Genomic DNA, 13,980 nt, shown 5'->3' on the forward strand with positions numbered 1-13,980 from the left:
AGTTACAGCTCAGTGGCTCATAAATATCTATTGCTAGTTTTTAATCTCCTGTTTCTATTGATATCATTGAACTATATGTTTTGGTATATTCGTAGTTTTGTCTTTTTGTAATAAAGAAATATATAAATTTGCATGCATAAGAAATATGCAACACCTTTAATAAAGCTGCTATTGCAGATTTACTCAGGCAACTTTGTTGCATGGTGCAGCTTTTTTTTGGTTGTTTAACATTCACATGGATCAGTGGGAAATTCCATGACATCAGGATAGTCCAACCTCCAGTCTATATATATAGTGGCATCTTACTGTAAGTGTGTGTTGAGCTGCAGGCAACAAAACAAAGCTGCATAATATCTGGCAAAGTATGACGAGACAAATGAATGGTGAGTTCTATGAAACACTTTTTTCACAAAGATCTTTTATCTATGTTTTATCTATATAACAAAACAGTATCAAATAATGTTGGAATTAGAATCTACTCTTTTGTGAAAAATACAATGATATCATACTGCATTTCAGGATTTTTTGAAAGTAAAATTGGTGGAATCACGTAAAGGTTTTATTAAATATGGTAAAAAAATGATTAAATGTGATTATAAAAGTCAGTAGTAAAATCCTCATACTATGTATAAGAAAATGGATTTTACTACAGACCTGTATGATAATATCATCATGTGCTGTAGTGCAAACATGAGCTGGTTGCTTTACCTGTTAGTGACCTGATCACTTCAAAACTCTTTGAAAGTAGATGGATGAAAACTCAATTCAAACCAGTTCTTAGTGTCAGTATCAAACGGTACTGATAAACACAGACACACACAAATGTGAGCTTCTGGTATCGTGATAAGGGCTTTGCATTAACTTCTATACATTTTCCATCCATTTCTATGGACTGACCCTAACCCTAAAACTAAACTTAACCTAAGCATTTTTCACACATTAGTCCTAAACCCAACCCAACAACAGAAGTTTTCATTGTGGGGAACCACAAGGAGCAGCAGGTCCTCACACTGTAGCAAATGTTGCAAATTCTTTTGTTGAGGTTTTTTCTGTGTGTTTCTTAATACTTTGCAATTATGGAAGCCTTGCAGCTGCATTTGATGCATATACCTTCAGTTGTGTTCATATTTACATAACCACTATAACACAGCACTTTGAATCGTCTTGTTACTGAAAAGTGCTATATAAATAAGATTGCCTTGCCTTACAAGTCTCAGAATAATCCTTTTTGTATTAGAATGGATTAACCAATCCAGTTTCAGAATCAGAATAATCTTTCTTTGCTAGGTATGTGTACCTATACGAGGAACTTGACTCTGGATTGAACAATGCTCATGATGTGCTTACTTATTCAGTCATCCAAAAAATCTAACAGTCTGCAGTATGGAAAACACATCTGAACACACCATAAACAAGCAGACAAACTGAGACTATGATTCAGTGGTGGGATTAGCAGAGTGCAGACAGTGCAGGAGTAAATATTATTTCCATTGTTGTTATTATTATATACAAGTCAGAGGTGGGAGTGATGTATGGGTGCACATACAAACATACAGGGCCACGGTGTGATGAGTTCAGAGAATGCTAGAATAAATGAGTATTATATGCAGTTTTATGTACTCTTGGTAGGTGGATTTGGTATACAGTATATACAATATGACTGTATGTACAGTAAAAATGAGCTGACTGGGGTGAGATGGATCTGCAGTGAGGTTTCCTGTCTGTTTACTGACTTTAGAAATGCACAGGTCCTGAATGGAGAGCAGGTTTCTGCAGTACTGACTGTCCGTTTTAATCTGTCCTTTTTGGTGGCAGATCCAAACCAGACAGTGATGGATGAGCAGAGGACAGACTGAATGATGGCTGTGTAGAAGTAGATCAGCAGTAGTTAGGCAGGTTGAGCTTCCTGAGCTGCAGGAAGTACATCCTCTGCTGGGCCTTCTGGAGGATGCCGACAGTGTTGGGCTGCCACTTTGGGTCCCGGGCCATAGTGGATCCCAGAAATCTGAAGGTTTACACAGCAGACACAGAGCTGTTGAGTATGGTGATGGGGGAGGGGGGGGGGGAGAGTGGGTGGGCTCTTCTTAAGCCAACTCATCATTCTCCCTGATGAAGGTGATGACCGTTGTGTCATCAGCAAACTTCAGGAGTTTGACAGCTTGGTCCCCTGAGGTGCAGTGATTGGTGTAGAGTGAGAAGAGCAGTGGGGAAACACACACACACACACATGAACATGATCCTTGCATATGTCCCTGGAGCTTCAAGGTGTGGGAGAATGTAATCCAGTCCCAATTTGTCAGCCCTGTAGGGAAACTGCAGGGGGTCCAACAAGGGTCCTGGGATGCCCTTCAGATGAGCAAACACCAGTATTCTAAAGCACTTCATTGCTACACATGTAAGGGTGACAGGTCTTTAATCATCTCACACAGCTCTTGGTCTCCTGCCTCTGGAAGAGCAGGTGCACATCCTGTTCACAGATAGAGGGTACATGTGGGGTGCTGGGGAAGGTTTAAAGATAGTGTTGCATCAGAGAAAGAGAAACTTACAATAGAAACAGTAGTATTTACCACATTTGATAATGGATACATTTATTAGAATTGGTCTGTGATTTGTTCTAAAGGCCATTCCACCTTGGAGGAGCTGATGAAGCCGGACAAATGCTCTCCAGATACTGCTGAGGACATGGAACCAGCAGAGAGCTTCATCCAACAAGCCATGGAAATAATTATTCAAGAAGCAGTGAAAAAAGGAACAAACGTCAAAGAGAAGGTAAAACTAAATCCTTCCTACTCCTCAACAGTTTGTCACTGTGTACTGAGTCTGGACTATTACGTACACAAGAAACATTAGAATTTGTTGTCATCTAACGTTTCTGACAGTAACAGCTTGCCTCTGTCGGACAGGTTTGTGAGTGGCGGCCCCCTGAGCAGCTGAAAGAGCTGCTGGACCTGGAGCTGAAAGACACAGGAGAGCCTGAGTCCAAGATACTGCAGCGTTGCAGGGACGCCATCAGATACAGCGTCAAGACCAGTGAGTGTACCCATTTAAATTAAATGTCGATATTATCAAACATGATAATAAAACTGAACTGAACTAAATGGCCTGTGTCTTTGAAAACGTTTTGCTTCTGGAGGTATATTATGGTCTGTTGTGCACTGACAACCACACCATCTAGCAAACAGCATTCCCCCTCCCCTTCCCACCGCCCCTCCTCCCTCCAGCAGGTTGAGCTGAGAACTTGAAGGTGAAGCAGACAGCAGCCCCAGATCAGCTTACCTGTACTGGCTCAAACAGGAGGCAGATGCTGCTGAAGATGTGGAGCGCAAATATTCCATATTCAACCTGAAACGAACTTCACAGCGGTTACTAAAAAGGGGAGCTGATATATCCGAGGGTGCTTAAAAATGCATGAAGGTTCCACTCACTCCTGAAAGACAAGAGAATCAAAGAGTTTTATGGGGACATTACTGAAGGCTGTTTCCTGTGGGGGAATTCAAGTCTTGGTTTTCCAACTAGCTGATAAAAAAAGCTTCCGCTTTTTCAAATAAGATTGTAGCCAATCAGAGCAAAGTCAACTTGGTAGAGCTGCATATCATTACCACAACCAACCCTTTTACTGAGAAGGGACATTTGGTCTGACAAAACAACAAGCTGGCACTATTTTTTATGAAATTCTTTGGAGAATTGACACATGCAGTAATATTAGCTACATGAAATGGTTTGTACAGTGATTGTGATCTTTTAACTTTAGAGGTTCCACGACCTCTAAAAAGTTAAAGGAGCAGTAAGTAATACTGACACCTAGTGTTGCAAATCGGAACAACACATACACAGAGAACAGCCATTTCTCAGTGGTCCATTGCTGGTGTGAAATCCAACTGAATTTTTAATTTCACAGGATAGGAATATGATGTTGTATACTGGCTTCTATGTTAGCAGGCTAATGCTGTTTTTGTTCAAGATAGAATACCAAATGCTTCACAGTGTTAGGAACCGTGGGAACTCTCATATGATTGGCTCAGGAACCAGGAAGTAAACACGGACTACACTCTGAAGTAGTACCTCTAATTTTAAAAGGAGAAAAATGTGACTAAGACATTGTTGTTGGAGAGGACTGATTGTTTATGGGGAATGTTACTAAAATGATTTTGGTTGATTTTGCAGTAAATTTTAAAGTTTAAAGCATTCATATTCATCCATTTTATTTGGCTGACCTTAATTCCAGTGAAAAGACTGAAAGAGGGAAAAGACTGAAACGTCCTCCTCCTTGTTTGGTTTTAGATCTGCCGCACATCTACCCTAGACTTAGATTGGGTTAGGTTATTTTCAGCCATCAGTTGGACCTTGGTTGAGCACTGAGCTAAGGTCTGCTGTGTGTTAGATGTTGTTTGGGTTCTTTTGAACCTGACTGAAGAACCCACTGTGTTTCAGACCTTAAGATGTGTCAGCACAGTGTGCAGAATGTGTCTAACTTGTCTAACTTCTTGAGGAGCTCTATCACAACACTAAAAACATATTCTAAGGATGCTCATTTTAATCTCAACAGGTCACCCTCGTTTCTTCAACCAGTTGTTTGCGGGGATGGAGCCTCATTCCATGGTGGCAAGTTTCATTACTGAGGCAATAAAAACCAGCCTGTGAGTGATGTGACATAACGTTAAAAGCCTCACACAAATAATCGCTCCCTTGGTTTCACATACTGAGGATTATAGCCGGCCTTAGCAGTATTTCATGAGATTCCGTGTTTATGGCTTTCATCAGGTACACGTATGAGGTGGCCCCAGTATTCACTTTGATGGAGGATGCTGTACTAAAGACGATGATGGAGCTGATAGGCTGGAAGGACGGAGGGGATGGACTCTTTAATCCAGGTGCACGTGCCAGCTTTACTGTATTGATGTCATACACTGAATCAGAATTTATTGAGTTTTGGCACAGAGGAAGATCTTCATCAAAATTTTTTATTCCTTTTTTGACAAAATCAAATGTTCTTGTATGCGTTTCCTCCTCCAGGGGGATCGATGTCCAACATGTATGCTGTAAATTTAGCACGGTATTACTACTGTCCAGATTTTAAAGAGACTGGGATCTACGGTTCTCCACGGCTAGTCATGTTAACGTCTCAGGAGGTATGATTCCACAGGAATTCATCAAAACATTTATACTGTACTTCACAAGCATCGCAGCACTACCAACCCAATGCTGACTGTAAGCAGCAGGGAACTATCAGTAGGAGGTACAGTTACCATTACCTCTACATGGGTTTTCACAGGCAAATAAATCTAATCCCAGATATTTACATACACAACTTTTTTTTCTGTTCGACTTTAAAATAGACTAAACATTTCCTGTCTTAGGCAGGATAGGATCACCAAAACTGCTGTTATTCGCTAAATGCCAGTGGAAACTGAATTAACTTATTTAAGTCAGAGGTTTGCACACACTAAGTTTATTATTCAAGATTCCGATATGGGAAAGGCCAGATGATAATTTCATTGCTTCGTAAAATTGTGACTGACTCGCAACATTTGAGTTAAAATGGCAACACATATACGGAGGTATTTTAAGACAACATTTTAACCACACTGCTTACTTATGTGGCATTACTGGAAAATCAAACAAATAATCTAAGTTTCAGGAAGATAACTGTCAAACCCCACCTGTCTGGCTTATCCTTAGATACAATTCCCAGATGCTAGAATATGCCACGTTCACCAGTTCAAACAGTTATATAGAGAAACAGAAATTATGTTTTCTCGCCTGTGTGATTAAGTTAAAAGGTGAGCAGCTGAAATTTAGACAAACTAAAGGCAAGAAAGGGAAACCTGTCTGAGCTCAATATATAGCATACTGAATATCTTCTCAAAGTGCTGCCAGGACTAACTGGTCTTTATTTCAGGAATTTGTTGCAGCTGGGAAAAGCATTTACTACAGAGCTGACTTGTGTATCAAATTTAAGGTCACCATTTAATTTCACTCCCATTTTATTCTGTATCCTTTATTTGGATCCCCATTAGCTCCCACAAAGTGGTTGCTAGACTACCGGGGGTCCTCCAAGAATATAAAATTATAAAATATATTTCACAGTACAATACAATAAAATAGTGGTGGTTAATTTCAAATATGGAGTCAACGAACCAAGATAGAGGTTGTCACAAGGGTCACGTGGGTTTGATTAATAAGGCCTCAGTCTTTTTATCATCAAAACTAAAAAACATGGCCTGTTTTTTAAATCAATTAGGCATTCCAATAAAGGCCTGAGTGACCTTAATTTTCAAAGTAATGCAGACTGGACTATTATCAGCATAGCAGTGGATTAAATTCCAAATTGTGAGGAACCCAAGGGCAACAAATCCAGAGACAAAAGAAGGCGTCTTAGAATAGAACCCTGAGGTACCCTGACAAGAAACAATGGAGACGACACAAACTCATTTATGCTGACACAAAACTTCTGTGTGTCAAGTAAGACTGAAACCACGCCAAGGTTGCACCTTTCAACAACATAAGTGTTAAAGATTACATAAAATCCCAGGATCCGCTGTGTCAAAGGCAGCTGTAAGGTTTAAAAGAACAACAACAACATAATTACCAGCATCAGTAGCTAGAAAATGTGTTTTATAACACTTAAAAGTTAAGTTTGTAAAACCAGACTGAAACACCTCAGAAATACCACCACCATCTAAAAGTGAATTTAATGTAAAGAATTATTTGAAAATAGTTAGTTTTTTTAGACTCATCTTGTTACATAATTAGAAATATATATGAAAAGTATATATTTACAAAATATAAATTTCCGATTTACAATCTTAAAACTTTATAAATATTTACACCCATCAGTCTCGCAGGACGTTATAAATATTAAACTTTCTAATAACTGATGAAAAATAAGGAATATATTCAAACATTCAACAACAAACATGGGATCTAGCCATTAATAATAAAAATAAAACACAGAAGAACAATGCTGTGAGGGGAAAATATTTTTTCCAGCACTATAAATTAATATTTTAATCTGTAAACTGCCTCATTTGTTTCAGAGTCATTACTCCATCGCTAAAGCAGCAGCTTTGCTGGGATTAGGCACCAAGAATGTTTATGTTGTGCCTTCTGATAGCAGGTAAGATGTTTTCAACATGTCTTCTTCAAATTAGCTGTCTTACCTGGATCTGATGGATATTCATTTATTTTCTTTAAGTATAATTTTTTTTTTTTTAAAAACTAATATTTTCAGTTTGATTAAACAAAATAGTTTGATGGGTTGAAACATTAGTCTGACAAAAAGCAAGAACAAAAGAAAAATGGTAAATACTTTTACATACTGCCAAGGAAAAAAAAACTCAATAAGTATAACAAAGTTTTAAAAGTACCACCTCATATATTTGATCATAAACCAATTATTCTGTGTTTTTCAGGGGGAAAATGATTCCATCCGCTCTGGAAGAAAAAATACATCTGGCAAAAAGTGAGGTGAGTCTGCCACCATGTTTGCGGGGCCTTGTTTGTTGTGCGTCTTTCATGTGTGCCCAGTGTCAACACTGAGCACAGGTTTAACATACGTGAACGTTTACACGCACGTGTTTTTTCAGGGTGCGGTTCCTTTCATCGTAAATGCCACAGCCGGAACAACCGTGTTTGGCGCTTTTGATCCCATTGATGAGATTGCCGACATCTGCCAGAAGCACAACCTGTGGCTGCATGTGGATGTGAGCTGCTTTGCCGGTTAATCGCCTAGGGCCTCAACATCAGCTTTCATCATCATTATTTTATTTCTGTTCTCCTCAGGCATGCTGGGGTGGAGGTGCTCTGATGTCTAAGAAGCACAAGCACTTATTAAAGGGCATCCACAGGTGAGTAGCCCTGTAGTTGGTTACGGAGGTCCATACAGGTCACATGGATGTCACAAGAGTGTTTGGATGTCTTTGTGGCTTTTCACTCTGGATCACTCCAGAGCTGTGGTCAAAACACGCTTGAAAGAAGTGACCAAGTTCAATTGATGCGGCTCCAGTCAGTGGAGAAAAAGAAAATAAATGGTTCTGCCGGAATTTAAAACTGAAGTAGACAAACTTACAAACTGTATGCTGCACAAAAAAAATGTGCATTGTTTTCCTCCCACCCTGTTTATATGGAGGACCAAGTCTACACTTCAGACAGAATCCAAAGCAACCACTATGTAGATATAGTCATCTGTTGCTGGGTGGAGCTCCACTCCAGAACACAGGTTTACAATCAGAGTATAACACATTGTTCACGCCAGAAGATGATAGATAACATTAGACTTATTAGTAATCGGTCATAAAAGCTTTCTGGGTTTAAAATAGCAGAATTGGATAACTCACTTTAGAGGACCTGTTGCCATTGAAGCATTTTAGATGATAAGAACATGATAAGGTCTCAAAGTTACCATATCCCGAAGGTTTTGGGACTGAGGAATACAATGTTGATTTGACCACATCTTAACTAAAATACAAGTCTTTTTGAATTGCCCTGATGCAACTGAATGTATATAAGAGTAGAGGTGTTGCTATGCACTACAAAGTATATTATTTAATTTTAAATATTAGGTTTAAATTGCTGTATCACAGTTACAGTTATTTTAAAAAATAGTTGATTTAATTGGCAATTATTTTTATTTTACTAGCATCAGGGGGTTTCCTACCTGCATCACAGAGCCAAGTCCAAATAATTACAATTTTCTTTTACACAACCATGACATGAATTTTAAGTTGGTTGTGGCCATAAATGTGCTCACTGTGTCTCTGTTGTACCTGATAAGGGCCAATTCTGTTGCCTGGAACCTTCACAAAATGTTGATGGCTACCCTGCAGTGCTCGGCTTTCCTGGTTCGAGACAAGAGCGTAAGAAAGCAAATCTATTACCCAATATGTTCCAGAGAAAAGTTAAGAAAAATGTCACCAGCGGAGCCAACAATTAGAATTTTTATATTGCAGTGAATTAACATTTCAGCTCTCTAACAACTCTCCTTTTCCCTTTTCCAAGTGTCTCCTCCAGCGTTGCCACTGTGCCGGGGCGTCCTACCTCTTCCAGCAGGACAAGTTCTACGATGTGAGCTACGACACCGGGGACAAGTCGGTCCAGTGCAGCAGGAAGCCAGACGCTTTCAAGTTCTGGCTCATGTGGAAAGCTGTGGGGACCAGAGAGCTGGAGAACAGGGTGGACAGAGCCCTCGAAATGGCCAGGTGAGTCCTGGAGAGACTAGTTTGGGATGGTTCTTAAAAAAAGATATGCTAAAATCAGTAGGAAGAAAAACCCCGCTGTGAGATGTTTTGTCTCTTCTCCAAGAGAGATCTTCATTCTGAAGAGTTACACACAATCCCTTTACACAGTGGCCCAACAAGTTGACTGGGACAATCAAGACTTGTGCTCACATATATATAGCAGGGCCATCAAGTTAGCAACCTTATCGTTAGCGCGCTAATAGCATTGTAAGAGGGGGACTATTAACAATGGGTGGCTTCTTTTCACAAAAATGGCTCCTTTATTCTCCTTTTAAAGCCACATTCCTCTCTGTCCAGGATGCAAACATTTTCATCCGTATAAAACTGACCGCTGGCCTCCAGATGAGTGTAAATCGCATAATTTTGGCCTGATGGTGTAAACATGATGTCCCAGTGGGGTTCAAACCAAAAAAACACATTAACATAAATATTTGTTCACTCCAAAAATCTGATCCGAATTTGGAGAAGCTTCACAGGGAGTGGACTGAGGTTGGAGGTAAAAATTCACTACAGACAGATGAATCCTACACTTCGGCTACAAATGTTATGTTCCTCATGTGAAGCCACTCTGGAACCAGAGACGTCTTCAGAAGTCTCTTTCCTGGGGTGAGGGGAAAAAGAACTGCACAGTTGCTCTCTTCCAATGAAAGTAAAGTGCTTTTCAATTGGACATCAGGGTCCCAGAGTCTAGAAGAATGGTAAATGCCTTGCCAGAGCCACAAGGACCTGTGACAGGGGTGAGCTGGCATCAAACACCACTGACTGTACTCTACCCACTGAGTCAGTTGCCAGAGGAGGAGTGGAGAGGCAAAGAACCCACATTGCCTGAAGTCCAGTGTGAAGTTTCCACAGCCAGTGATGGTTTGGTGTGCCATTTCATCTGCTGGTATTGGTCTACTGGGTTTTCTGAAGTCCACAATCAATGCAGCATCTAGCAGGACATCTTAGAGCACTGCTTTTATTTTCCAGCAGGACTTGGTACCAGCCCACACTGCCAAAGGTACCAAAAGCTGGTCCAATGACCATGGTGTTACTGTTCTTGATTGGCCAGCAAACTCTGGGCCCTATAGAAAATCTTTGAGCTGTTGTCAAGAGGAAGCTGAGAGATTTCCGACCCAACAAGGCAGATGACCTGAAGGCAGCTCATAGAAAAACCTGGTCTTTTTTCTCCTGTGTACCAGTAGGGCAGTTTGAGTTTTACTTGGATTAATAGGTCAACCTACCATTAGTGACTGTTTCTCCATGTTTGAGAAATCTGGAAAACATCCACCTTCCATTAAAAAGAATCACTCACTGATATACATAGAAATGATCCTTTTTCACTTCCTACAGTCAGGTCCGTTGATATAAATGCATGGTTACTGTTGCAGTCTGAACTATCTGTCCCTAATGATCAGATTTTTGACTCATTCTGACTATAAATGTTCTTTTCTATGCAGGTATCTTGCACAAGAGATCAAAAAAAGAGAAGGATTCAGATTGGTAATAGAGGTGGGCTTTTTGGCAATACATGCATAATTCCAGATATAATCACTGATTTCTCAGGCTGTATGTAAAATGCGTATCAAATCTGTGTCTTTTTTCATGTTTTAAATATTCCCTTTTTTTTATTTACTTTTACAGCCTGAGTTTGCAAATGTTTGCTTCTGGTACATCCCACCAAGCTTGAGGAACCTACCGGATGGCCCCGAGCTGCGGAAAAAGCTACACGCTGTAAGGAGTCTTTTTGATAAATGGCATGTAAAGGTTATTTTAGCTTCAGCAACCTCACTTCATTTAATTCCTGAATCAGGTTGGTGAAAAGTAAATTATTCAATTCTTATTGGTACACATGCAGCTGCAGTTTTTTTTCTAGTGATGTAGATAACAAAAGAACCCCTTTAACAAATCTTTCAGCTGAAGCTGAATTTTGCATCAATGTGCAGCAGCTGGGGTCCGTTAGCACAAAAATTTGTTCCATCATAAATTCTACATGTTTAGGTCGGTGATCAATCCCAGACATCACATTGTTGTCTGTTAAGACATGTTGGGATTAAAGCCAACACTCAAACACTTAAAGCCACAAACATTATCACATACAAACAAATAAAAGCAGATGAACAAACACCCATTGTAGCCTCTCCTCCTCCCCTGTAGGTGGCGCCAGTAGTTAAGGAGCGCATGATGAAGTCTGGTACTATGATGATTGGCTATCAGAAGCATGGGGACAAGCCCAACTTTTTCCGGATGGTTGTCATCAGCCCTCAGGTGAAAAGGCAGGATTTGGACTTCGTCCTGGAGGAGATACACCGTCTGGGGAAGGACTTGTAATGTGTTTCCATCAAGAGCTTTTTGTTCGTCTGCAATAGATGGACTTGAACTGTATTTTCTGGCAACCAAAGAACCAACAGAAATGAGAGTTGGAACAGCCTGTACCATCAATTGGGCAAATCCTGTTAAGATCTGGTGATCTGTACATGTTTGATCATTTTTCTACTGTTTATCTATACAAAAGCAATAGATGAGCTGAAATGTATCCAAATATTGATTCAATCTAAAGAGAAATAGGTGCTTAATTGTGCTGTCTCTAAATGTGATGTCTTTTAAATTTTGAAATGGAAAGTCAACTCCAGCTTCCTTTTGATATTTATTGTGTTGTGGATTTAATTCCACAAATTCTTTTTGTCATTATTAGTTGTAGTAGCATTTGTTGCTGCTTTACTTTTTTCCATCCAAGCTTGTGCAAAACAGCACTGTCTTATAAAGCTTATAAAAGCACTCACTCATCCCTGGATTCATGCCACATATCAAGACGACGTCAAGTGTTGCACTCGCTCTTGTTTCAACTCAGACTCCATCTAAATACCTCTTTTGCAGAAGGACTCTTTAGCGATCTCTCCAAACAAGTCAGGGACAAAGTTGTTGAGAGGTACAAGTCACTGTGGGGTTATTAAAAATATCCTCATCTCTGATCCCCCCCAGAGCACCATCAAATCCACCATCTTCAAATGAAAAGTACATGGTACCACAATAAACCTGCTGAGAGGGGGCCATCCACCAAACGTCCCATGCCGAGCAAGGGGGGCATTAATCAGGCAGCACAGAGACCAAAGGTCACCCTGAAGGAGCTGCAGAGCTCCACAGCAGAGACAGGAGGATCTGTACATAGAGCCATAATCAGCTGGACACTCCATAGAGCTGGACTTTATGGAGGAGTGGCCAGAAAAAACTTTGCCAAAAGGCACGTGGGCAATTCTCCAAATGTATTGAGGGAGATGCTCTGGCCAGATAACACTAAAATTAAACCTTTGCCACTAAGGAAATCACTATCTGGCAGAACCCAACCCACCCATCACCCCAAGAACACCATCCCCACAGAGAAACATGGTGGTGGCCGCATCCTGCTGTGGGGATGATTTCAGCAGCAGGGACTGCGAGAAGTGGTCCGAGTCATGGGAAAGATAGATGGTGCTAAATACAAATGGTAAACGGATGTTCTTGGACAGAACCTGTCATTCTACCTGTGACTTGAGACTGGGGCGGAGGTTCACCTTTCAGCAGGACAATGAGCCGAAGTATCCTGCTAAAGCAACACTCTAGTGGTTAAGAGGAAAAACACTTAAATATGTTGGGGGGGGGGGTGTAACAGTAATGCAAGCTTAAAGGTTATTTTTTCCTATTTGTTGTTTGCTTCACAACAACAAAATAAATCTTCAAGGATGTAAGCATACTCTGTAAATGAAATGCTGAAAAATCAATAATTTTGATTACAGGTTGGGATGCAAAAAAATGTGAAAATTGCCAAAGGTGGTGAACCCTTTAGTAAAGCACTGTATGCCACAGCTGCTACTTAGAGAAGGTGTCTTCCAAACCTGCCTCCAAATTTAATCCGAAGACTTGGCAGCACATGAAGACTTCACTACGTCAGAACACCATTTAGTGTGGGGACAAAAGATATGATGGACTTTGGGTCATATGACCACCCCACAAAGGAAATACTTGGTTTGACAGGGGCTATCATTTCTTTCACCAAAAATGTACTTGCATTCTGAAAATTGTGATGTCCTGGCTGGGTTGGAGGGGTAGTAATGGTTAGAATAAGCTCAGCTCTGATGGGCCCTGACAGCAGGCCTGGGTCTTAAGTGGGAGTGTGAATGTGTTGTTCAGTAGACTGTAGCAGCCTCCAATGTGAAGCACATCAGACCTATGGGCCTTTATTCAGTATTCCCAGGTGAACAAAAGTGGCAGTGTGACAAACGTGCAAAAATTAGGAAATCAGGAAGAGGGGAACCACTTTTTGGCACTACTTGAACCCATGTGTATAAATGTGTGTTAATGTGACCTGGCCAGCATTTCAAGATCATGTAATAAACCTTTGACCAGGGCCATACTGGAGCTCTAGTCATGGTTGAACACAGTAAATGTAATTCTTGGTTGATGAATGGCATCATCCAACCTCTATCTCTATGATTTACAGAAACATTTTACTGTTTTTATATTACATCAAAAAAATAAACTTATGCCGGAAAATGTAACCTTATGGACACTGTACTTACCCACTTGGCTATTTCAAATGATTTCATGAAACATAATTTTTTGACTACTCTGTTATAATTTCTTTGCATATGTGGCAAATTTAGCCACTACCCACATCCATTGTAAATTTCATGTCTACAGCACCATTAGAAATCTTTTTACTAACATCAAAATGTTCAATACTTATTTAACCCACTGTATATTTTCCTGGAAAAAAACATTTTATGAC

The 13,980-nt window shown here is 40.2% G+C and overlaps 1 protein-coding gene across 1 annotated transcript; it reads left to right on the forward strand.

The window, feature by feature from the left end:
• Nucleotides 1-315: 315 nt before the first annotated feature.
• On the forward strand, nucleotides 316-11,993 carry LOC105918853 (acidic amino acid decarboxylase GADL1). The gene is made up of 15 exons (XM_036129005.1): nucleotides 316-383; nucleotides 2,621-2,769; nucleotides 2,904-3,030; nucleotides 4,547-4,637; nucleotides 4,762-4,871; nucleotides 5,014-5,129; nucleotides 7,038-7,117; nucleotides 7,413-7,467; nucleotides 7,587-7,703; nucleotides 7,783-7,847; nucleotides 8,774-8,855; nucleotides 8,998-9,197; nucleotides 10,676-10,727; nucleotides 10,860-10,949; nucleotides 11,373-11,993. Exons 1-15 carry the CDS (start codon nucleotides 365-367, stop codon nucleotides 11,544-11,546), a joined length of 1,527 nt encoding a protein of 508 aa, XP_035984898.1. The 5' UTR covers nucleotides 316-364; the 3' UTR covers nucleotides 11,547-11,993.
• Nucleotides 11,994-13,980: the final 1,987 nt, after the last annotated feature.

The sequence above is a fragment of the Fundulus heteroclitus genome, chromosome 3 (assembly GCF_011125445.2).
Source record: "Fundulus heteroclitus isolate FHET01 chromosome 3, MU-UCD_Fhet_4.1, whole genome shotgun sequence".
NCBI lineage: Eukaryota > Metazoa > Chordata > Actinopteri > Cyprinodontiformes > Fundulidae > Fundulus > Fundulus heteroclitus.